The 27,207-nt window shown below is 39.3% G+C and overlaps 1 protein-coding gene across 2 annotated transcripts in view; it reads left to right on the top strand.

The window, feature by feature from the left end:
* LOC108671877 overlaps window positions 1-24,445 on the top strand; it is a 38,461-nt gene extending 14,016 nt beyond the window's left edge. For both annotated transcript variants that reach the window (XM_047885300.1, XM_018159469.1), the window contains exons 3-8: window positions 12,005-12,142; window positions 14,825-15,105; window positions 15,321-15,564; window positions 16,801-16,982; window positions 17,211-18,095; window positions 18,529-24,445. In XM_047885300.1, coding sequence (XP_047741256.1) covers window positions 12,005-12,142; window positions 14,825-15,105; window positions 15,321-15,564; window positions 16,801-16,982; window positions 17,211-18,095; window positions 18,529-18,763 — 1,965 coding nt within the window. In that variant the 3' untranslated portion in view covers window positions 18,764-24,445. The remainder of the gene's footprint in view (window positions 1-12,004; window positions 12,143-14,824; window positions 15,106-15,320; window positions 15,565-16,800; window positions 16,983-17,210; window positions 18,096-18,528) is intronic.
* The last annotated feature ends 2,762 nt before the right edge of the window (window positions 24,446-27,207 follow it).

Raw genomic sequence — 27,207 nt, forward strand, 5'->3', positions numbered from 1 at the left:
TGGCTGATAAGCTCTTCACTGCCCGGTTGTTATCCAATTCTATCAAAAAGTTATCAATGTGGGACAAGTTCACATGTGCACTTATATGAGGTATACAACACTGGAGTTTGAGAATATTTTTGTTTCTTTATTTCTAACTCACAATTTCTACGTTACGTTCTTATAATTACTAATATTTGTTTCTTGGGATCAACATGCCAGCACTTCAAAAAGTCTATTATAAAGGGTATTTTTATAATTAGTAATATTAGTTTCTTCGGGCTAACTTGCCAGCACCTTGTTTAAAGGATCAACAAGCCTTGTTCGATCGCTTTACGGCTCACAGTTTTTGGTATAAGTAAATCGATATACCTGGTAATAATGGTTCCATTTAATAAGTTTGCCAGCATTTCCTGTGAAAGGTCAACGCGCCTTGTTCAAGTTGCAGAGTGTTCGCCTTACGGCTCCAGGCTCACAGTTTTGGTATAATTGAATCAAATCGATATACCTGGTATTAATGGTTTCATTTAATAAGTTTGCCAGCATTTCCTGTGAAAGGTCAACGCGCCTTGTTCGTTTTGCAGAGCAAATGTGTCTTTGTTTGTGTCACGCCCAGCGGCGCCCACAAGGTCGCTTAGCGCCGTGTGCATGTAAAGCTTACCAGGTCATGCTTGCAGCCGCCTGTCCCTGCTATCTCTCGCCTGCTGTACTCTCTCTGCTCTAGAACTGTGCTATCGCTGCTCTAGAACTGTGCTATCGCTGCTCTAGAACTGTGCTATCGCTGCTCTAGAACTGTGCCATCGCTGCTCTAGAACTGTGCTATCGCTGCTCTAGAACTGTGCCATCGCTGCTCTAGAACTGTGCTATCGCTGCTCTAGAACTGTGCTCTTTCTGCTCCGGAACTGTACTGTGCTCTCTACTCTATAACTTTGCTGCTTTAGAACTTTGCTCTCTACTCTAGAACCCTGCATGGTTTCTAGAACTGTGTTCTCCCATTCAAGACTCTGTGCTATTACGCTAGACCGTGTGCTTCACTTCTGCCTTCGTTGCTTCATAACAAAGCTGCTCCTGTTAGGCAAAAGACTGTCTTGTTTTGCTTGCGATTTGAACTCCATACTGCCAAGTATGTGACACATCAGCCAGATCTCTGACTCTTCATTTCAAGAGTAACTTTTGGATCACCAAATTTAGTTATATTTTCGCGAAGTACATATTGTTGGTCAAGCGTTTTCTTACACTCATCTCTGTACGTAGCATAATTCTGCTTCTGAAATCGCTGGTAGCGTTGTGAGGATCTATCACGTCAATCACGTTTCCCGAGTAATGAATGCTCGTCGACGGTAAATTATGCACGCATGTTTCGCACTACGTCAATCGTCTGACGTCAGTAAACGGGTGAGGTTATTCCTGGATTGAACCCCAGTGACCAGCACGCTATGTAGAACAGCTTTGTTCTTACACCGTAAAATGGTTGATTGTTCGTCGAGGAAAACATATAAGAAGGCAAAGGTCTGTCCCGTTTAAAAATCGCCTAGGATTATTTGTGTTTATTTAATTATTTCAGGCTAATATATTTATAAGGCTAGGATTATTTGTATTTTTTTGTAGAAAATTTGTCTAATCCTGTCAGATTGTGTTGAAAAAAAAAAACAGTTTCATTATTGTATTTGCTATATGCAATATTCATCACATGCAAATCTCAAGTGAAATAATCTCAAAGGCATGTAATTATGGCTAATATTAAGCGTAAAAATATCATTTTCGCACCAATTAGTTTCATCAGGAAGGTGCATCTCAAAGTGAATGAGAAAAAAATATAACGCAGTATAGGTACTCACTGCAGTGAGTGACAGAGAGCGCATTTTCTCGTCGACGAAACCATGAAGTCACGGACCTACAGACAGACGGACGGACGGACAGACGGACATGGCGACCACATAAATGAGAACATGCGCTAAAAATGAACGCACGGTCTACCGCGACTGAGCGGTAAAGAGTATCTGGATCACGATCAAACACGATCAATGATACGAGCCGTCAAGGCGAAGTCGTGTGTCTTGGGAAAGCTTCAGGAATGTATGTGAAGATGAAGTTCAAACGAGATGATATATAATGTCTGTACGCTTGTACAGACATTATACAGACATTGTCTGTACGCTTGTACAGACACGAAACAAATTCGAAAATACAAGTTTGCTGTGGCAGACCATTCACTACAATTAATGTATTGCCTTTGTCACATTTCTGTCGACGCCTCACTCGGAAAAAAGTTGAACTTTTTCTAAATTCCGATGCACTTATTGCTCATGTGTGCTTCAATCCTGATCCATTTTGTCCCGGCAAAAATGCACCTAAATGTTAGTTGTAGAAAGTGTGTCACTATTTTTACAATATTATCATTACATTTTTCTACGTGATGCCACGATCAGCGGGCGCGTGACAGACAATCGTGACTTGACAGCGGCGAGCGGCCGCACCTCTGTCGGTGTGCCGCTCTACCTCTTGACCTTCTGTGCTGCTCTTGTGCTTTATGCATTATATATTCTTCGCCGTCGCTTGTTTATTCGCCGTCGCTTGTTTATTCGCTGTCGCTTGTTTATTCGCTGTCGCTTGTTTATCCGCTGTCGCTTGTTTGTTTATTCGCTGTCGCTTGTTTATTCGCTGTCGCTTGTTTATTCGCTGTCACTTGTTTATTCGCTGTCACTTGTTTATCCGCTGTTGCTTGTTTGTTTATTCGCTGTCGCTTGTTTATTCGCTGTCGCTTGTTTGTTTATTCGCTGTTGCTTGTTTATTCGCTGTCACTTGTTTATTCGCTGTCGCTTGTTTATTCGCTGTTGCTTGTTTGTTTATTCGCTGTCGCTTGTTTATTCGCTGTCGCTTGTTTCTTCGCTGTCGCTTGTTTCTTTGCTGTCGCTTGTTTATTCGCTGTCACTTGTTTCTTCGCTGTCGCTTGTTTCTTCGCTGTCGCTTGTTTATTCGCTGTCGCTTGTTTCTGCTAAAAATTGCGATTTTTCTGGCATCATTGTATTCACTTGGCGTTACTTGATACTATAGGGCCTTCTTCTTAACCATATTTATGAAAACTATATTCATAAGAAAGACACTTTTCTAATCCCTTCGCCCATGTTATTGTTTTGTAATTCTACGTCCGCTTGTAAAACTGTTGACATTCTGCGTGTGAGTTTGAGGCGTTTCCTTATGTATTAAGTTAATTGTAATTTGTATACGTCAAGTCAACACAATTACACGCCTAAGGTCTTGGTTCCCTCGTTATGGAACGACGATCCGATCGTTCACTCAGACAATGAATGGGTCATATTGTCCAAATAGCGAGGCACTTTCTGCACGCACCCCTGATATACGCACTTATGACGGGCCAAATTGGGTCACGCTGACGGTTACAACGGCAAAAAGTGCATCGCCATTTCGACAATGTCTTACTTATTTATTTGTGCGTTTTTTCGAGCTGGAGCTAACGATCACGGCCCCGGCCGGTGTAGGCTGTCCTTTGTTTCGGCTTGGGTGCCGAGTTTCTTGCGTGTCAGTTTCAGAAATGTAGGTCAGTTGGTCATTCCAGGCTATAACTTTGTCTAGTATTTGAATTGAGCTTGAGTGCTTTAGTGAAAAAAAGAGCCGCGGTCGATATTTCGCTTAAGTACACGTAGTGGTAATAAGTACCTACACGTATAGTGGCTTAATAAGTACACGTGGTGGCTTGATAAGTACACGTAGATGCTTAATAAGTACACGTAGTGGGTTAATAAACACACGCAGTGGCCTATGTGAACATAGCGGCTGAGTTTTCATCTGTTATTGGTGGGTTTAGCTTTAAGCTGCCAGTTATTGGGCGGTGGAGCTATGAATCTATTTTTGATAGTACGGACGCTGGAGGCAAATGTTACGTGCATTTTTGCGCTGCTTGTCTAGACAGGCGCCCAGCTTCCATGCTGTCGCTTTGACGTGAGTGTTTTTTTGTGAGTAATTTAAATGCTGTTCAATTTGTTAGCATATAATTCGTGATATAACTTGTGCGATTTGAGGGTACTTACAATAGACTTACACGTGCATAAATATAAACTTATAGGTACCTTATTCGTACCACCGTCAAATACTATTAGGAGTGAATTAAGGATTTCAGGTAAATACGTATGTGCTAAACCTTTGGCACTATGTACGTCGAGCGTGCAGTCATGTAGCTGGATTATGGACAGCCTTGTACGGGGCCAGTTTAAAGAGCCTGCCGCTGCTGCTAGTGCTGCCGCAGCCAAGGTTGCAGGAAGAAGCAATTGGTGAAGATAGCGAGGTCTTTAGCTCGAGGCTTTGGCACAGCACCTTGCATCTCGCCATCGCTTTGCGGGTTCCTTGCTTCTAAACGCTTTCTGCCTGCTCACTTTCGTCCATTCGCTTCTTCTTAAATTCTCCTCCATTCATGCAATCGCTTTTTTTATCGAGATATCATTCTGGCCGTTTTTTATATGCACTCTGTTTTGAAATATTCTTTATTTTTATTCTGATAGCCCACGTGAATCGTGGTCTTACATTTTTTCGCCGTCTTCTGTAAATGTTGAGTACTACACTGTTTTTAACTGAAAATTATTACTTTCATAGCTGTTGCCTCACGACCTATCATCTGAGAAATTATCTTCATAAAATGGACCAGCATTTTCTTCATAAAATAGACCGTCGCAAGCATTAACTTTGAACGACTGATAGCTTACAAGAAATATATTCGGTGCAATCCTATTAGATATGCAAACTTTTCAAATCTTTCTATTGTGTTATGTAGCCTCAGTATTAGGCCTTTAATGCCCATTACAAAATTTTTCTATGTCAAATAATTTTTGAGTTGTGGGGTTTTTTTTTAAAAAAACGAAAAGTGGTCTAAGTTACCCCGCCGGTCTAAGTTACCCCATTTTACGGTACACAGTTTTTAACTGAAAATTATTACTTTCATAGCTGTTGCCTCACGACCTATCATCTGAGAAATTATCTTCATAAAATAGACCAGCATTTCAACTCTTTCATGGCTCGAATTGTGCTTTATTTTTTTTTTAATTTCACCTCTGAACGACTGATAGCTTACAAGAAATATATTCGGTGCAAGTTGTACATACACACACAGACTGCTCACACAACTAGCAGAGTCGCAAGTGTACACGTGAGCTTAACTTCTTATTGACAGGCATACGTGGGAGGAACAGAACTTGTGCCTCGAGAAGCGCTGCTCTGAAATCTAATCGCATTACTGCATCGGCTTAGACTTGAAGTTGCTACGTTCATGTTATGATCCTGCACTGTGCTTTCTCGCTGTCAATTACTGTAATTGTTTCTTAATGATGATGATTGTGCATTAGTTGGCCTTAATTTGACGCTGGATGAGGCATGAGAATTGATTACGCTTGCGACGGTTTGTTTTTGTTAATAGTAATCTCGACCTTGACAGTGAAAAAATTGTCTTATTCTTAGCGTTTTCTCAGTTCCCAAGCCTAGCCGTCGGTATGACAACAGTAACATTTTTGTTTAGAATTTGTGACTTTGAAATTCTTTTTGAATCATCCAATTCTCATCAGCTTGGAATGAGGATTCAAAATAAGTTCTTTTGGTATCCAGATTAGCTGAATTCATTCTCAAGACGCGGCTTAAGTGTGCTCGTGATAAAAGGGTTCAAGTTGCTTACGGCGTGATTTTGGCCAGTGTAAATGCATTTATTCCCTGACACTTAAATTTGTGTCTGTAGCTTTCATTCAATTGTGTGTTTCTTTTTGTGCGTTCTTTTACCTTTTTTCTATCGCCTAAAAACTGACCTATACAAGTATATTATAATTAGAGCAAAGTGCGCGGGTTCAGTGAGAACGTTTCACGACTTCACGCTGGTGCCAAAACTTGAAGCTGCGATGCCAGGGCGTTTTGACACTTGCAAACGCACTTTCTTAATTTTAAATGTTTTGCCTCATCATTGGGAGAAATAATAGTAAATTAGTACTCTTTACTCCAGTATTGGGAGAAATGACGAGAAATTAGCACTATTTGTGCCATAATTGGGAGAAATGAGAATAAAAATGATGACTGTTTGGCCACATCATTTGGAGAAATGATTGAAAACAACGTTTACGCTAGTTTTGGGTTATCAAACCATAAAAATATTTCCAGTCTATTTCGAAAACTGGAGAAAATTTTTATAAAAATATTCAGCATGTATTCATAGCTGTGCGGGCTGCCTTCAACCTAATGTTATGGATCGCAAGCTTGAATATTTTATGCCCTAAACTGTATATGCTAGAATATATATTTTTTTAGGAATATTCATTATTCATGAATATTCATTCATTGAATTTGAATGTATTGTCGACAAAATTTCAGCTTTTATTTGTCTTGGAAGTCGTGGAATTGCGGGGCTGCAGCTGTCCTGTTCCAAAGCTAGTGTCCGTGGTGTCGAGAATAATTACGTTTTCGCAACTTCGCTACGTGTTCGCAGGTCGCTACGTGTTCGCAGGTCGCTACGTGTTCGCAGGTCGCTACGTGTTCGCAGGTCGCTACGTGTGCGCAGGTCGCTACGTGTTCGCAGGTCGCTACGTGTTCGCAGGTCGCTACGTGTTCGCAGGTCGCTACGTGTTCGCAGGTCGCTACGTGTACTCAAGAGAGTTTTACAATACTGTACAGCCCCTGAACCGCTAAGCTCATACGCTGCCTTCTATGGCTTTCTCCTGAACCTTCCTTCCCATCCTGGCGGCTCTATACCGTCTCTTCCTCCCTGTCCTGTATCAGCAACGTACACTTGGTGTATCATCAAATTTTACTCGTACGTTTTGTATGCATCTTTGGCGTGTTGTAAACTTTATTCAGCTGAAACTTGTCGTCCGTGCACCATCGGTTTTCTTTTAATTACAAATTGTTCAGTAGGAAACTTATCTTCGTTAATATAAAATTATCCCTAACTCTCGATACTTAGTACCAGCAAATTTTTTTTTTGTATTCCCTGCTATTTTTTTTAAATTTTAGATAATATTTGAATCGGTCTCTTGGTATAGTTAGCAGAAAGTTGAGTTCCGAGGACATCCTGCATTAGAAGTCATTGCACTGAACGCAGCTACTCCAGTCTTGCCCAACAGACCTGACTGCTGCAGTATTTATCCTTGTAACTTTCTACACGTCCCAGGATACTAAGGAGCTCCGTATCACGCTCACCACTTAGCATGACTGTCTTTCATGTGTCTTATATTTGGGATTTTCTTTTATTCGTTGACTCCTGTTACGTTCATGGATAGAAGATAATAAAACAATCGTTGAAATTGTCTATTTTCTGCTTTATGCTCTCTATCGATGTGTAAATCCGTTTTCAGATTGAAACGCACATTTTTTCAGGTTGCAAAAAAAGCCTGAAGGTTATCCTTGATGTTTCAGGATTGTGGGTAATGTTTACTTGCCCCGCATTCGATATGATTGGTGTAGTTAAACGAACTGTAAGTAGCGGGTTGACCCACTTGCTAACTACTTGTAGCCCCTGGTATTAACACCGAGTTTGTGGACTCCAATTACATAGCAGCAGAGTTCAGGGAGATCGCTGCATGCATCTCAACGAAACGACACGAAAATAATCCGTTCGTTGCCGCGTCAGATCACGTATCGCTGCTGCAGAGAGGCTGGTCAACCTAACCTTTCTCCTCACCCCCTCGCCCTTCACTTCAAGCCTTTCCTCTACTGTTAATTCAACACACAGGCGACATTAGTCTTTCAGCTGTCATAGATCTCATATCTTCACGCATCAATTTCTTAACCCTAATGTATGTGCCGGCTATCGTGAGGCTATTTTAGCTTCTACGGCCCCTGACTTTATTTTTGCTTGCTTTTATTCTTGCTGCAGAATCAGGAATATATGAAAAATTTATTGGAGTGATGTAAGTGATTTAATTTGTGAGTACTCGCTGAATTATTGTCGCTTGCTTTTTTAACTAAAAATCACCAGCTCCTCAGTAGAATTCATTAATTTCTAATTAATTTTCATTAAGTTTGTTGGGTGTGTGATTTCAAATGAAGATAATCGTTCACTTTAGGTGGTGTACGTCACTTTTGAATCCTACATCTCTCTTATGCACATTAGACGCCCAGCTTTCAATAGACTTATTTGGCGTCATTTTGTCCTACTTTTACAAATAACGTATTGGACTTTTCTCTATCTTAACTTTAGCTACCGATGTTCAAATATAACAGCACTCGATATAGTGCTACAAAGCGTGGTGTATGAAAGCTCCAAATAACCTCAACCTACTATATTAGTAGCATTCCTAGTGCGCCTTCCTGTTGAGTGTTGACTGCACACACAACGCGTCCTAGATCGCCGTGATTACGCGTTTCACAAGATGACATGTTTTGCCAAATGTGAATACATTATAATTAAGCCTTCTATTCTAGGTTATTTTGCCCTTGCTGTTTCTGCATGAGCTTTTGCAGCTTATATGAGCATTAATATTATTTCTCCGTGATGTAGGTATATAGCTGTTGAACTTCGTCTCAATTGAGTTGTTAAGTAAACCGTCGTAAATCAATAGATGTTGCCTAACTTGATGCGGTGAAGCTAATAATGCTACCTAATGGGGGCCGCTTGGACTTTTTTTATAAAATTTCGTATATTTCAGAGAAACAAGACCGTATAAAGAGCAACAAGACCGTATATTCTGATCAATTGCACCAACATATGGACGGTCTGCAATAATGACATTTACCACCTTTAGAAGGCAAGGCATCAGTAATATGTCGAGCGCTGCAGCACATCCTGACGGCAAGGATGACTCAGCTGTTTTCGCGTGCGGGTCTGGTCTTGGATTTCAAGGCTACTGCCGCAATGATACCTGTCATTTACGAGTCTAATTTAGGGTTAACACCTCTATAAGGCGGATGTGTGTGCAGGTTTCATGGTAATCCCGCCGCATTTTAAAGAACTGTGGACATACTCCTCGAGAGATGTCTTTCCGTGGTTGTTCGTGCTGAATAAAGTGCATGCAGCTAATGATCCTTATTAAAATTCCAACAGAAATCGGTAACTTATAAGATTTGAACTAGTCCCTCTTGGACGCAGCTTGTAGGTTGCTTGATCTCGCATGCTAATTTTTAAACGTGGTTTTATTGGGCGTTTCATTTGAGTTGCTGTTCTTTTACATGGTCTCACGGTTTTCTTGTAGTTGAAGAATTGTGAATTTGTTGATGCATTGCCAAAGATGTTTTAAATCTGTATATATAATTAAATGGGTTCAACAACTGCATAAGAGAAAATGATAGTCTATTTATTTTGCCTGCAATTACACGCTAATGGTCTGATTCAAAATGAAGCATTTCCGCTAGTACTACGTTATAATATAATCGAGTTTAGAAGTATACAGGCAGCTTCATTCCATGCGAGAGTTGAATCGTTGTAGGCACAACTTGTGTTGCTGTTGCAGCCCATGCGGGCATTCTATTTTGTATAGTGTAAACAAGAGACTTTTTGGTTGACCTTCTCTCTCGGGTACTATAAATAGACCAACAGGTGGCATGGATATAACCATTATCATCCATTAGATATCGAGCGAAATGTTGAAGTAGATAAAAAATTATGAATGAACCAATTTCTAAAAAAATTTCTTGCTTGACACTATTTTCATAAGAAATAAAACTGCTGATGAATAAATGTACTATTCTTTTCATATAGGTAGAAATTCTGAATGTTCATAACAAATAAAAATACTGATGAATAAATGTACCTACCATTCTTTTTATATAGGTAGAAATTCTGAATGTTCATAAGAAATAAGAATGCTGATGAATAAATGTATTGTTTTTATATAGATATTGCGAGCTTGTAGCACATCTTGTAGCGACGGTCATGTGGAAGACCTTCACTTTAAAGTAAGATTATCTCCACTGAAGAAGCGCCGCAAAACCGCCTCATCCGCCTCGTGACCAGCCAGCGTGGATGCTTCTCGAATACTTTCAATAAAAGAAGATAGAATTTTTTTTCCTATGCAAGCGTTTTTTTGTAAATGCTCGATTTTTCTTTTATTTTTCTCTAGTGTGATTATTATTTTTTTTGCCTTAAAGATATAAAATCAATTTAAGTGCGCTTGATCAAATTGTTTCGTCCAAATTTTTTTCATCACTTAAATTTACCTCCATTTTATTTATGCAAGAAGGATTTTCTCTCGGTGTAGCTGTGGCTGTTTTTCTCTTAGTTGTGTTGAATGTGATGCTGCTAGACTGCTAGAGGATGTAAGCCCTAACGGCCCCTAAGTGAAAGAAGATACAAAATGGCTTAAACTATCGAACACTTCCTGTCTGCTCAACTCAAGTGGGAATTATAGTGTAAATATTAATTATATTTAGCTAAATCTATCACCTTTCCATGCTAATTCTGCAGTACTTACAACAATCTATTGCATTGACGCTCCTATTCCTGCGTTTTCTTTCTTTATTATTTTTTGTTTGATCGTTTAGATGTGATAATAGGCTTTCTAGTCGACGATTGTTATTTTTTAATTTTCTCTTAGAAATGAGAACGTTGCTTTTTATGTCCTTTTTGGAACAACAAAAAAAATCGAGAAATCGGATCTTGAGTTGCGAGTCTCTGCCGTGTTAGGTATTCTATATTTAAAATGCATGATGTCGAAGCTGCGTTTTACAAGTGCGACTTGTTTGGCAGTGAACAGAATGCGTTCTTCCGGCCCAGCGCAAACAATGGGCATATCTTAACAAGCTGCCGCATTCGCAGTCCTTTGCTAGAAATTCTTCCATAATTCTCAGCTGTATCCATAATTCTCAGCTGTATTGCATACTGCCGAAGGTTGCTTGTTCCAGTGTCTAACCTATGCTTGTGAGGCGTAATAAAGTGGTCGTCCTTCAAATGGACAAAATCTGTAGGATGAAGGTGAAAAAAAGACGACCGTCTGCTGGACGATTGATGGCATCAGCTGCCGTTTGTGGCTCTGTGGCTGAGTAGTGTGCTTGTATTGCTAAATTTTTGCTTATTTTTTGAAGGATGAACTTACTGTTCATTGATATTCTACTGAGATTTGCAGTTAACTCGAAGTGAATTTGAGATTTGTTGTTGATATTTGCACTTCAGGGATATCGGTAATATCGACGCTCGAAGTGTGGATTCGATATTACTTATCTACTCGTGTTAAGTACGCGCAAAATATCGGGAAATTGGCTTTAATATATATCTAGAAAGTCATGCATCAACGTTCATTAGCATGTTCAACTGCCGTACAGAAATATATATATATAAGCTACTTGATCGACGTGCTGTGGTGGTGGCTAGTTTCGTTCTATCAGTCAAGAATCTTGACGATTATTTCACAAGTGGTGTGGTAGTTGTTCTGCACCTGGCTATACTGTAGGGAAATTGTACTGTCCGTGTTCGAAACTCAATGCTGCCGTTGTTGTGCACATCTATTTTCTGTGCATTGATTACTTCTTGTGATATATACCTGCTATTTTCGTGCCATTCACAGGATATATACTGAATGCTCAAGTTGATTCTCAGGGTAATGTCTCCGTTGACCTTCGAAATGAATTATTCCCATGTCTACTGGGATTAATTTTTCTAGTTATGTTTGTTAGCTGAACTCGACTGCATCGATGTTACTTATTTCGATTTAATAACTAGTTTACCATCGCACTGTTGTGATTTACTAACCGGTATACCTGGCCTTGTATTGTCCTGTTTAGGTCCACTTACTCGTGTAGTTTCTGACGCGCTTGCTAGCCCATATACTTTGTCTTTGTATTTCCCGTTTAGTCAATACTACCTCACGTACGTGTGTGACCTGTTAACGCGAGCACTTTTGTGCTTTGCTCACCCGTATACCTGGCCTTATATTTTTCTAATTGGCTGTATTTTTACTTCTTGTATTATTTAAGCTAACGAGTGAGCTTGTCGTGCGCAGAGCGACGAGATCACTGTATACCTGGCCTTGTATTTTCTAATGTGCTGTATTTTTACTTATTGTATTATTTGTTTTATTAAGCTAACGAGTGAGCTTGTCGTGTGCAGAGCGACAACGAGATCAGCGGTTACATGCGCAACTCGTCATGCCACGTGCTGAGGTTCCTCAAGATGTGGTACGAGCTGCCGTCCGACGCCCTCTTCCTCGCCATCAATATCATCGATCGATTCCTCACCAGGATGAAGGTGACACTTTACTTCTATTTCTTCCTTTTGATGTTGAATTGTAATTAATTTATGCTAGATTAACGTGAACTCTCTTTTGGCCTCAATAGACAGACAGCTCCCTCACCGGGGTGAGTTGACACTTGTATTGTATTTTCCAAGTTTGGTGTAAAATTTAAAGATTTATGATAGTTCGATATTGCTGTTTGTCGACAATATTCCTGCGCTATTCGGCAGGTGTAAGACCATCGCCTGAAGACTAAGATTTTAGGCTCATGGTTCTGGTCGGGTTTGAATTGCAAATCTATTAGCTAAATTATTATTTGCCGGCAATACAACATATTAGTTTTTTGTAAGAAGATAAGTTAATTCAACCGTATGTATTCCTGTAGTACTTGAGAATTTGCTTGCTGTAATTTGCGTGATAGTTATTGTTCTGTTTAAGGTTAAGGAAATATGTGTTAAAATGCAACACACATTTATGATTTTTAATTTTATAATCAGGCACATTTTGATTAATTTGGATGTTCAAACTTCGTCATTACACAAATACACTTATGATTGATCATTTGTGTTCTTTTCGTGTATGAACTCAGCTGCAGCATGTTCATCTGTGTCAACATTTACCTAAGCTGTTGACAAACTTAGGTTGCAGGCGGCCTCGCCGCTCTATTTCTAGAGCCTCGCATAGTGACGGCTTAAACCACACTCTAGTTTGATCCATGTCAGCTGTTTTAATCTCTTTGTTTGTACACAAACCTACTTATGTATATATGGTCTAATTTCAATTTCTTCAGTTACAATTTACCGAGTGTAGAGCTGTATTGATATGTAGGTTATATATTCTCCCTCCGGACGATAATCTTACTATTTCTTTATGATCAAATATCGAACTCCTCAATTTTAGCACCACATGGTACTAGAAATTAGTTTCTTCTTAATTTAATACCTACAATATCCTTTTTAACCTTAATTGCTTGCATTTTATTCATATTGAACAAATAATATTGTGCGTTTTTTTTTTTGTAAATTTTATTTTGTCAAATTATTGTAAGGTTTACTTCTCTTGTCACTGCAGAAGCTATCACGCCGTTAGAGGCACAAAATCTGCAGCTCCTAGGGAATATGTTTTTTTCTAATTGGTTATTAATATAATTTTTTCATCATGCAGGACGAGTTGAAGCAAGGAGTTTACCTCCTTCTAAAATGAGTTTGATAAAAGTACAAAGTTTACTTTCTATAATCCAGGTTGCACCACTAAAACCTGAATTTAGTCGCCATATATACATAGCTTCTAAAATCAAATGCTAACTGATTTTTCCACTCGCGTTTCGTACTCTGTTTCTGTCTCTTATACACATCTAGATGTGTATAAGAGACAGGTTTAAGGTTAAGGAAATATGTGTTAAAATGCAACACACATTTATGATTTTTAATTTTATAATCAGGCACATTTTGATTAATTTGGATGTTCAAACTTCGTCATTACACAAATACACTTATGATTGATCATTTGTGTTCTTTTCGTGTATGAACTCAGCTGCAGCATGTTCATCTGTGTCAACATTTACCTAAGCTGTTGACAAACTTAGGTTGCAGGCGGCCTCGCCGCTCTATTTCTAGAGCCTCGCCTAGTGACGGCTTAAACCACACTCTAGTTTGATCCATGTCAGCTGCTATATTCTCTCTCTGTTTGTACACAAACCTACTTATGTATATATGGTCTAATTTCAATTTCTTCAGTTACAATTTACCGAGTGTAGAGCTGTATTGATATGTAGGTTATATATTCTCCCTCCGGACGATAATCTTACTATTTCTTTATGATCAAATATCGAACTCCTCAATTTTAGCACCACATGGTACTAGAAATTAGTTTCTTCTTAATTTAATACCTACAATATCCTTTTTAACCTTAATTGCTTGCATTTTATTCATATTGAACAAATAATATTGTGCGTTTTTTTTTTTGTAAATTTTATTTTGTCAAATTATTGTAAGGTTTACTTCTCTTGTCACTGCAGAAGCTATCACGCCGTTAGAGGCACAAAATCTGCAGCTCCTAGGGAATATGTTTTTTTCTAATTGGTTATTAATATAATTTTTTCATCATGCAGGACGAGTTGAAGCAAGGAGTTTACCTCCTTCTAAAATGAGTTTGATAAAAGTACAAAGTTTACTTTCTATAATCCAGGTTGCACCACTAAAACCTGAATTTAGTCGCCATATATACATAGCTTCTAAAATCAAATGCTAACTGATTTTTCCACTCGCGTTTCGTACTCTGTTTTACACACAAAAATATGTTTCCTCATCACCCTATTCCCCTTCCTAAATTGGTTCCTCTTGATCCCCATTCCCCATCATAAATAATTTCCTCATGATCCTATTCTCCTTCTTAATTCAGTTGCTCATGACACCAACTCCCCTTCCTAAATCTGTTCCTCATGCCCCAATTCCCCTTCCTAAATCTGTTCCTCATGCCCCAATTCCCCTTCCTAAATCTGTTCCTCATGCCCCAATTCCCCTTCCTAAATCCGTTCCTCATGCCCCCAATTCCACTTCCTAAATCCATTTTTCATGCCCCAATTCCCCTTCCTAAACCACAGTTCCTCATGACCCTGATTCCCCTACCTAAATCATTTTTCATTCCCCTAGTCCCCCTTCCTAACTCAGTAATTCAAGTTCTTTTCGTGTTGCCAGGCTCTACCGAAGCACCTGTCGTGCATCGCGGTGTCAGCGTTCCACGTAGCATGCGAGGAGCTGAGCGCCGCGTCAGGGATCGCCGCGCCCAGCCGCGAGAGCGTCAGCCACATCAGCCAGAGCAAGTGCAAGTCTGGCGACGTGCAGCGCATGGAAGACATCATCAGGACCAAGCTCGAGCTGGGCATGCATATTCCTGAGTTCAACTTGACACGCCCCAGAAGAACCTGGAGGATTATGGGCGCCAACAGCAACCCTGTCACTTCGCTCACCTTCCTCAAGTAAGTGACCCCGCTAGTTCGTGAGGATTCTCACGAACTTGCAAACGAATTTAAGTTGTTAAAGTTCTGGATTTCTTTTACTGTCTGCATATTTACTAATTTCTAGCGTTAGACTCGTCTTTTTAAGTTCCCTTCTGTCGAGGACTTTGTTTTATTTTTTACCGTCTACTGTTATATCGATATTAAATTATAATTAATGATTATTCATGTTTCAGGCTTCTGTACGCGGGTCTGGAGCAGCTGCGCGACCGTCACTTCCCTGATCTGTCACTACCGCCGCTGGCGAGTCTCGTCAACAAGCTGGAGGTGGTGGCGTGCGACACTCGCACCACAAACTTCAGGCCCTCGGAGCTGGCGGTCGCCCTCCTACGCCGCGATCTCATCTCCCTCGCCAAGACGGACGCTGCTGCTGTCGCTGCCCGCACCGCTTGTCTTCAGCCACTCATCACGCTCTGCAAGGTCTGCCTAGCTGTGTCTGTCAGCTTAGTCCACACTATGTTAGCTTAGACGTGTCTTAGTCAGCTTAGCCTTCCCAAAGTCAGCTTAGCCTTCCCAAAGTCAGCTTAGCCTTCCCCAAGTCAACTTAGCACTCCCCAAGTCAGCTTAGACCTCCCTAAGTCAACTTAGCACTCTCTATGTCAGCTAAGCCGTGCTCGCTCAGCTTAGACATCCTCAAGTCAGTTTAGTCCTTGCTAAGTCAGCCTACTCCTCTCTTATCTGCATGACTCATCCGTTGTCAGTATAGATTTTATATGTCAGCATAATCTTTCCTATAAGCATTACCCTCCTTTTTACAACACTTCTCTTTAACTTCACTTCTTGTTTGTCTGTCACTTCTACTTATCCTATCAATCTGAAATTTTGCACACTTGCGTAAAGTTGGAGACAATGCATGAATCAAATGACAAAATAAATTATTTTGAAATTAAAATTTTTTTTGCAATATTAAAAAAACTGAAAAAATAATTTTGTCAGCTACAAATCTTATAACTGATATTTGACACACATTTACCTGTCCAATTGATTGGAAAATTCGCACACTTGTGTGAAGTCAGAGGCAATGCATGAATCAATTGACAGAATAAATAATTTTGAAAAAAAATTTATATATTAAAAAAATTTGATACATTATTTTTTTCAATAATCGAAAATAAAATGAGAAATTCATTGTACATCTTTAACATTGGAGACACTAGATTCTTTAGAAGTGTTGTCTTTAAAAAGTAATTTTTAAACGTATATTATTATCATTATAACCATCGCCATGTTAGCATTAGGACTAATAGCGAGTCTCTCCGTACAAATGTGCTCATGATGCTTGTAAAGTTTGTTCTTGTTACTTGATTACGAATTTGAATAAAAAAGTCGAAAATAACGAATGCGCGTGACGCTGAGCGAGTAGGGTTATTACATTTTGCATTGAATTATTATTAATCAAAATGTCAATTTAATCAAAATGTCAATATGATTTAGAATGGTCTTTCCAGCACGTGAATTATTAGATCGATTCTGATAGATTGAGCATCAATGCAAAGAGCTCATGATAGCGAATTAAGCGAGACTTGTTTTTCTCCTGTTGCTGATTCATTGGGGGTGATTTGCTACCATATTTCTAGTAACTAAGTATTAAATTTGAATGCTATTATCTTGGATTTTTAAGTAGACTTATCGTTTATTTGTAATTCGTGATCGCAGGTGAACAGCGATGTGTTGTGCAAGATTGAAGATCTCATCACCATGTTGCTGTGCAATTACGAAGACAACAAGTCTGGGAAGACGAGCATGGCGGTGTTCCAGAGGCAGCGACTTGTGTGGCGCCTTTCCAACAGAACCATGAGGCACCTGAAGATCATTTACAAGTACAAGAAGCAGCGCAAGTGAGTTATCAAGTCATCGGACTTAGCGAGGCAACGGTATTTGAAACATTCCCACATCAGTAGTTGAATTAAATAGAAATCTTCAGTAAAGATAATAGTCAAGCTGTTTGCTTGAAAAATTAACTCTACAATTTGTGTTTTCATAAAATCTATTCGAATTTCAACGAATTTAGTCATGAGTTATGCTGGAAAGTAATTTTTTGTAAAAATATTGATTCCGATTTCCAGATTGACCAGTATTGAAGAAGACGATAAAGCAGCGGAAGAGCTGGAACTTTGGACACCTACCGTCCTAGCCGACAACAGCGGCAAAAATTCCTCCATTTGTCTAGACTTGGATGAACAAAACCTTGCTAGCAGCGGTCCATCTGACATTTCCGAGCCCGCGGACGATACCCGCAACTCATGTGGTGCGCCCGAAATGAGCGACGACGAAATGGCTACGGAAGAGACTTCTCCTATGGAGAGCGACGCTGAAATCGTCAATACTCCCACTACATCTGGTGATGTGTGCGTTGTCAGCGAGGAAGAAAGTATGGACATGAGTGATGCGGAGGTCGATGAAAGCGATGTGGAAGAAGAATCGTCTGAGGAACAAGAGAAAATGGACGAAGATATACACCAGCACGTCAAAGGATCAAAGAACAAACCATCGACGGAAACTGTTGCTCACTCTCGCGCTGCCGCTGCAGCAGCCGGTTACCACAGTGACAAAGAGGAGAGTTACTGCCAAGTTGCGAAGAAAATTAAAGAAGACAAACCTCATCTGCAGTCTCCCAGATTGGAAACCTCACGTGCCATCGTCGGGGACGAGATACTGCGGTCCCGCATGCGTAGCTTCGTCAGAACTTCCCCACCATCGAAGATCACACTCACCCCCGTCCTTCCCCAGCCTTCGTCTGCTGTTCGAAACTTGACGCCGTTACTGCAGGGTAATTCATACCGGTACGCGCGTCCTCGGGCGCTAAGCGTGCTGGGCATTGAGAGCATCGATGGTGAGGTCAACGAGCAGCAGCTTCTGCCGCTAGTGGGCGTCAACACGAATATCTCATTCTCCTCGTCACGCAAGAACATCAAGAGGAAGAAATTCTTGCGCCATCTCGCTCGTGCCAGGTATACGTTACCACTTGTTTAGATGCATTAAGTTTCGTTCTTGGTTTTTATTATCTACTCGCCCTGTAGTGTGTTTCTTCACTTGCAACGATTGTGTTGGGCACAATCGAGGGTACCACATCAGAATTGGTATTTTTTTTCTCTTTGCGGTCGATATTATCTACAACATGTGTAGATTTGGGGACGAGGCCATTACCTACAACATGTGTAGATTTGGGGACGAGGCCATTACCTACAACATGTGTAGATACAGATAGTGACGTGCTTTAGGTTCTCTTGTAGCGCTCACTTGACTACTATTGTTGATAAGACTATTGATAGTCTTGAATATTGATAAAAAATGTATCCAATCTAGACAGTTTAATTTGCTAAGTCGTGGCCTGGCGCTTCTTCTCATTGTTCAATAATGCTAATATTCGTAACTGATGTGCAGGAATGAGGGTTCTGACACCGATATGTCTTTGGAGCAAACGTCCTCTGAAGAAGAGATGGACTCGGACTACGAGAAGGAGTTCCCTCCTCTGCCCGTGCCGCGTCCGGCGCTCGCTAGGATGTCCAGCATCGGAAAGAAGCCCGTCGCCCTCAAAAAGAAGAAAAAGAAGAGCGACGCCATGCCCTATGTCGCTAAGAACAAAGCCATGTCCGTTCACCGTATCGCCGTCAACTGAAGCAGCGGGCCGTAAATGTGCACCTAACCATCTTAGAAATTGCTTTGCACGATAATTGCACGACTCGAATTCTGAAGTCAATATTTTTTCCACGTACAATTCACTTGCAAGTCATGCATTCGCGGCGCCTTTCTTCGATTCTTTCATCTTGAATATATTTGCATGGTGGTCCCGCTCGACGCATCCCTGGATTTAAAGACACCTTTTCTCTTGAAATTTCTAACCTAATCAAAGAAGATGCCAGCTATCGCTGAAATGTTTTCACGGTCACTGATATTGACTGAGCCTCATTACCCTGCTGCTGTTATTCATTTGAGTTGTGTCACAGTATTAATGTTGTAATCACGACTCCTCATATTTATTGTTTTTCATTCAGATTTGTCAATTCAGCCTGTTTCCCTCAGACGTTGTATGTGCCGTGTCTCGCCGTAGACGTTCAATTTAGACGTTCAATTGTGACCGACACATTTGCCTGTTAATCCGCCCACCATGTGAAAAATTTTAGTCTAAATTCTACAGGGTGTTCGGCAGATTGACCAGCAATGCTACGGTCGGTTCTTAATTAGATGGTTCACTGTACGGTTTGATCATTGACACTAACAACTTTTGAACGGATCAAAGATTTCTATCCAGTTTCCTTAAGTGATAGACGTAGATACCAGTTCCTTCGCTTCAATTTGAGTTATAAATACAATAATTTCACAATGTAATAAAAGCGAGCCGAGCCGTAACAAGCATACAAAGTTTGCCTATCGGGTAGCTGTTAACCACCATCTACACTTCGTGAGAGTCGATTGCTTCGACACCGCACAGTAACTCTGTTCTTAGCAGTACTAGAGTCGGCGTTTGATCTCAGCGACGTCTTGCTGGTATCACCGATTCTCATGCTTGTCTGATGGTTGCATACAACAATTTTTATTAATATACTTTTCTGGAAAATTTGTTCTTATAAGTGAACAGAATAAAAATATTTAGTTTTCTGGTAGCTTAAGAATCATTGCTAATTTTCTTTGGCCATAAAAGAAAGGACTTTAGTGCAACGGTATGAAGTCAAAAAAATATATTGCCTTTAAGTTGTTGTGTAAATATAATTTTTTCGTTTTTATTATCAGCTATTGATAACGTATGTAATATTTGTTTGGCCAGCAGCAGGAAGTAGTCCTTACCTCGATTGATTTACTGAAGCTTTGACGTTCATGTTACGTTGTGTATACCTCGATGCTCTCATGTGCATTAACGGTCGGTTGCGAGCTTATAATACTTACTCGGATACATTGTCAATGATTTTCTCCTTTTTTGGTGTAAGATTTATGCAATGGAAATGTTGGTTTCGATGCATCTTGCCTCTAGGTAATTATTTATTTAAACATGAACGTAATTGTTGTTTCGGGGGACCGTTTGCGGTTCGGTTGGCGATAGCCGAAAATTGTCGAATAACTTTCACATATTTAGCACTTTAGTGGCAGAGTGCAATGTGAACTGTCGTTATTTTTATAGTTAAGTTCTTTAGTGGGCCAAAGAACTAGTTTGTATCTGCTGTCAAACTAGCTTTGTCCTCGCCTTGTCCACCGTTTCGCGCAATGTTACAAGTCACTATTATGTTCTGCTGTCAAAGAACTTGTTCTCATTAAGTTCATAGTAACAGTCAATAGTTAACTACCGTCTTAACTCTCTAACAGCCAATTGCTTCTATTTATTCGGTATCAGTAAATGGTTTCCTTTGATGACCTAAATGGGTAACAGTTGATAGTCGCTATCGACCTGAATGGGTAACAGTCTATGGTTAACTAGACTCCGCAATGATCACTATTTTGATCATTTTTTGGTCAGTGAGTACGTAAGGCTCCAGTGGTCAGAAGAGTAGAGTTAGTATAGGAAATGTTATCTTGGTACGGTAGTACTGACTTGGTATAAATCAAAGAATTTTCTCTTTTAATTTAAAAAAGGAGCCAAAATCGTGTGATGGGCTCCTGTTTACTATTGCTGCTAAACAATTCGACCAAGATTAATCAAATACTAGAAATACTCGTCATATTAAGAGACTCGTATCTTGCTTCAGATTAACTAACACTTTCTTGGAAAAAACCTAAAAAACCAGTCGATGTTGTCTTAACGCTGCCCTCTCCGCTGAACTGCCAAAGCTTCGCGTCAATTCTTTGCGTTCTAACTTTCATTGTAATTCTGTTACCCGCAATTGAAAAATTTATCTGCTGTTGTTCCATACAATTACACAGCAAACGTGTGCTGCTTTCTTCTGCTTCTGGTAATTGATTATATTGACTTGTACCTGCCAATCGAAGATGCTAGAAGTTTTATCAGCGATTTATGCAAAATAGTTTGAGTGCCAGCAAAAGTTTGCTCGGTTGCTCGCCTATGATCTCCCTAGAGGTTGGGTCATGCTTGCCTCCAGTCTCGCAAGTAGCGCGCTGTGTATAGTAGATTAGTTCATTCCTACAGAGATGTAACTCTTCTGTCGTAGTTGTTGAATTTCAACGGGTCTGGTCTGCTTTCGAAATGCGGTGTTTAGTTTCCCTACTGATCGCGTTCCTCGATCATTTATTTCCTCCCTGTTTATTTGCACAACTTCCACTATTGTAATCTCCAAAATGTATTTTTTGCTTATTGTTACCTTAGGATACCTCCTCATAGAAACACCGTTACCAAATCACCTGTGTTCGGAGCAGTACGTTTTCCCGCCGTAAGTAATTCAACTGAGTAGTCGAATTATCATTCAACTCGGTAGTTGAATTATTAGTCCGAATTCTTCGGTCGTTTCGAGAGGATGAGGCACGACTGGAAGCCTGGCTTGTAGTCGATTCCTGTGAATAATCTAGTGTTACATAATCTTTATAATCTAGTGTTATAGGAATAAAACCAAAAAAAGTTCAAACTAATCCTTAGGTTCTTGATATAGAGCTTGTGTGTAACGATAGATAAATATTACTTCTTATAGATATTTACTTCGCGCTTTCAAGAGATTTGCTGAAGTGGACTGGAAGTATTTGAACTTTGGTGTCCACATTTCTTTGTGTGCGCTTATCCCAATGTATCAACTCAATTCCCATGCTTGATTACTTAAAGTTTATTCTGGCATATCTTGAAGTATTGTTTTTCAGTTACTGATTACCCATAAATTTTCACCGTCTATTTGGATGCAACAACATCATCAGGAAATTCTCCGATCGCTTGTTGGTGCTACTGTATTCATACTTTTATGCACTTTATCCTTATATCTAATTTCGAATACACAACTTGTAACATTGTAACTCAAAATTTGACGGAGCTTATAATCGCCTAGTTTGCTCCTGACTTCAATCAAAAACTCTTCGTGAGTTGAAAACGTGACTGTAGTTATAATTTATCGAGCTTTGATGGTCGCTACATAGCCAAGCTTAATTTATTCGGAAGCGTTCAGTATTTTAGACATATTCTTGAAAGCTTTACATTGTATCCTTAACATCATTGCTGTTATATTCGTGCATAAACATTGATCGGAACTAATGGACCGATAAAATTCGCGTTTGTAACCACAAAAGTAATTCCTTAGTTTTGTAATCGAATGTTCTATGAACAGTCCAATGTTCTGTTCTGATGTAAACGATCGATTTTCTTGTGATCGTTACGAATAAAATGATGCGAATTACGGTTAGCGAAGCTGAGTCCTTCCTTGCTTCTATTTTGCTTTACTACTTCTGATTTTTTTTCTTGTGCAGCAAATTTCATTTAACTGCAGATGAGCTTATCAGTAAGTTACGTACAGCAAGTGTGAGGCACTTGCTTTCGAGATGTTCTGCCGTCTTTCCTCGTCATTAAATGAGAAAAGTACAAAAAAATTATCTTTACTGAAGGTTCACACTGATGTTGGTAGGTTAGAAGTTCGTTAGTTTGTAAGCACTCGGTACATTTTGTCTAAACATCTTCATTAATGAGCGTTGATGTGTAGCTGTCGCTGTTGTTGGTGTGCGCTTAGTTTGCTGCGAATGAAGTTCTATTGAGGTAGGGATTTTCTGCAGCGTTTTTCTTAGGCCTGAATGTATTATTCTTCTGAAAACTGATTAACCTCTCAGAGATTGTGGCTGATTATGCGGAGACTTATTTTAATTTCGGCTTCTTACAGCCTTACTCGTGTTTTTCGATGTGAAGTTTTCAATGATTGAAAACAATTCGTTTCACGAATTTCCATCGTTTGCTGAACTTGGTACTGATAATAATGCAGTATTTTTTCACATTTTATTGCTGCTTGTATTCCTGTTCCTTACTTTATTGATTTTATTTATTCTGAAATAATCGCATTATAACAAATCACTTTCATAATGTGCGTACGTAGAGGCTAGACATGGCATACATGTTGAAAGACTGTCCATTATGCGTTGGATTTAGAATTGAATGTTGATGGTTGGCTAGATATGGCATAGTTAACCTAAGTGGTGGCGTTCGACCTCCTAGTCAAAGTCCTAGAAACGAATCGTGTGATCAAATAACCGTGTCTCTAATACCTCGATGCCGCCATCCGGTCTACAGGGAGGAATCGTTGATGCTAAGACACGCACGAGGTAATTTGATGGTACATTTGATCCGCGAAGGTATGTTCCGTTGTGCTGAATCGTTTCCTTGGACTCTGTAAAGTAAACATATGCCGCTGGTTTATGTAAAATATTGTGTACCATTTTGTAGATAGCTGCTCTGTAGCTGAGATCTGTATAGCTGTTAGGCATGGTTTGTCTCTCTATCGTGAGAGGACAAGTGAAGCAATAGTCGTCTCTACTTGTTGGCTTGTCGACCATGTTACCTATTTTGTCTTCGCATTGGAGTTGAGGTGGCCCGATCAATCGATCGGGCCGCCTTTTCACGTTTGATTTCTGTGATTTAATGAATTTGGATCAATCATTCATCCAAGATTTGTTCTAACAGTTATCGAAAAGGTACTAATAAATGATCATTCCTGAGGGCCTGAGATCCGTGAACCGCATTTGCAATGATCAGGATGAGCGAGACGCGGCTGCTGATGAACAACTGCTGTCACATGCGTTTATTTTTATTCATTTCCAACAACAACCTTATATTTATTTTTGTGATTGATGTAAGCTTATATTATTACGTTGATTATGATTTCTCTATAAATTATTTTATTTGTTGCTAATATTATTGTTGGATGCGTGTATGACAGTACAGTTGTTCCGAGCATGGCTCAGTGGTTGGGTTAAAAACTCAACATTTTATGGCATTCCTGATATTCCGTCACGGGAGATACTGCCCGAGCCAACCATGTCACGATCGCCAGCCAAGATCACTGTTTTTGCTACTTCATTGCGGATCTTTTAGGCTGAACTGAAGGTTTCTAGATGCGTACCGAACCTGAAACCTAAAGTTGGCGGCAGCCGCTGGGTGACTGCCACACCTTAGTCTGCCTGTGCAACTGCTTTCGACAGATTCCTAGAAACAATAACACCTGGTGATGGCGCTGAATCATTCATGACTACGATGAACTTTGTTCTTGGCCGCAAAGTGTGGAAACTTGACGTTGAGAACATTGGTCATCACGATCAGGGTTCGTGTGGCGCAGCATTTACTGAACAGCGCCCGCCAGTTGAGGCGCGTTGGTGCGCTTTGTCACGACAAATTCACTTTGTTCATTCATCGTGTAACCGTCTGAAAAAAAAATACAAAAATATTTTCTTACAATCCTCTTTGATTTTTTCCTCGAGCAGAGTTCTTCAGCACTAATGATGAGCTGATTTGACTGCACTTTCTAATTTAATGGAATTTTTTGCAATTGAATAGGATAATAATTTTCTTCAGATACGAATGCATTAACAGCGAGAATGGTGATGTTGAAACAAACGTAAATGGGCACAACGATATATTATTTAGGAACAAAATAGATTATCCCTGATATGACATTAGTGTACTAAATTCTCTGTACATTTGGTAATACTAGAACGTAAGAGCCAATGGCATATAAAACAATTTTGTGAGACTTCAAAATTGTTTCCCAAGAAATTTGTCTAGAGAACTGACTAAGACTTCAGACATACGTGGGACCTCGATAGATAGGTAGTAATAGGCAGACTATTAGAAATATTTCCAATAAATATCACTGGACAATTGAAGAGCAACGATCCGTTGTGAGTTGATCACAGTTAATACTTTGCACGCACTCAGGGTGAAGGTTTATCGAATACTTTTTGGTAAAGGAGGTTTCTCGAATATTTTTTTAAACTACAGACAATATTCTGTATAAATTCTCTTAAATTTCCAAGAATTGGTTTAACTTTACATAATAAGTAATTAGACTGAAGATACTCAGCAAAAACCTGACAGAAAAACTATTTCAATCTTGCTCTGCCCATATTGGAACCTCTTAAATATAGTTTGTGTTGCCATTCATTAATTAATGATCATCAGTAGTACAAAGAAATGTACTTGTAATGGATTCTTCATGCCTACATTCCTGGAAATTAAAAAAAAGTTCAAGGCGTGATGTGCCGTCGACTTTTGTTCATATTTATGCGCTGCATACATTTTACATTCACGATAAAGTGCATGACATAGATTTTGAATTGGTGTAGATACATAAACTTATACTTATAGAGACAAAAATGTTTCAATATTAGGAACTGACACGACAAAAACAAGAGACCACCATATTGACACCATGAATTGAACTTCTTCCAAGTCCTGTAGGTTTGACGAAGATGAGTGATCATTTAAAAAAATTTAGACATTTTCTCATGAACATCTTCCCAGTTACACGTCAAACATCTATACGACGCACATACATTGAGGAAACAATATGGGAAACTGAAAAAAACTGTTAACACACGAAAAAAAAAACTTTTATACAATTTTGAATGTGATATTTTGCCCCTGCGCTCGGTAATGGTGATTGAAATGGTCCAAGGGACGTACATTCGAAAATAATTACGAGTTCATAACTCCGTAAACCAAGCATTGGCTGCGTTTCAAGCTAAACCCACCAATCACAGACGAGAAATGGACCACAACATTTGCCAAAGCGTGTTTTGATGGCACGGCCCTAGTTGTATAAATTGCCAAAAAATTTCACCTTCTGCTAGGACAGAAGGCACCTCAAGCGCAAATTGAAAACGCACAAAACAAAATCGGAACAATGAGAACATCGATCACAAGCGAACAAATTTTAGTATAACTTATGCTGGCCATACGAATAAGTCTATCACTAATACACGTGAGACAGCTAACTTCCGCTGCCAAGGTTTAACAGTAAACACAACTAACTGATAGTGAGCTTATTTCACTATACCAAAAATAACATAGGTTTCCCGGCAAGGGTAAGAACGAGAAATTAATTCATAAAGAGGAGAAAGTGACATACCTTTATAAATCTGATATATGTTAGATAGAGAAAAAAGGTTTCGTTAATCTCAAACATTAGCCGACATTATTTTCATAGTACAGGTTCAACCCATTGTCTACGGATACATTGACTGACCTCAATGATATTCCTATGGGAATGTATGAGTCGTCGTCAATACGGCGACTTGTCTTGACAAGACCCAGGCAAACCAAGCGACCGGCCGCACATGCAACATGACACACATGACCAAACTTCTTCCGTAAAAAAACACAATAATTACGTGGGCATAATTATTTGCATCTTAAAATTTTAATTTAAGAGCAGGATTAAATACTCAGCTGGTCAAACAACGACTAGATTTGAATGTTGAACTTAATCTTGACATGATAAACTTCAAATTAGGTTGTTAATTAACAACGCTGTTATATCGTTCAAATATCAATCAGTATTTATACTGCTTCATGTTATGAGAATACACTAATTTGTAACAAAATTACATCCAGAGTAAAGGCATTACATTTAGTGAAATAGACGAAACATAAAACTTTCTCACAGAAAAATTGTTACAGATTAAATTTAGCATCACCGCTCAACTTACTAGTGCTATGTTAATAAAACAGTCAAGTAATAGAAAGTGAAGAAAAAGACACAGTATTATCTAATCACAGTTGCCTTTAAGAAAATGCATTTATTGTTCATTTTCAAGATATAAACTTTAGATCTAACAAGACTATCGACACTTCCGAGCCAAGTGCCGCTGTTAAAAAGTTGATGGTCAAAGTCTTTCAGAAATATATTAAAATCTTCCATAAAAATATCACAAGAGAAGCGCCATGTTTGCAATAGCACTTTTATCACAAAATTGAACGCACTGCGAGTTCAAGCTTTCAATTTGATACGCTAGTCAAACTACGCCAAAAATATTCACATCTCTATATATAACCCCTCCAGGCTCCATTAATGCACAATTGAAATGATAGTAATTTTTGGGGGGAAAACCTGAATATAATTTACATGGTGGGGTGGCATTACCATCGGTAATTAGTATTGTACTAATTATATTATAGTAATAATTGTACAGATATAGTTGTGCACATCATCATCCTAG

This window comes from Hyalella azteca, unplaced genomic scaffold (genome assembly GCF_000764305.2).
Source record: "Hyalella azteca isolate HAZT.00-mixed unplaced genomic scaffold, Hazt_2.0.2 contig2126, whole genome shotgun sequence".
Lineage (NCBI taxonomy): Eukaryota > Metazoa > Arthropoda > Malacostraca > Amphipoda > Hyalellidae > Hyalella > Hyalella azteca.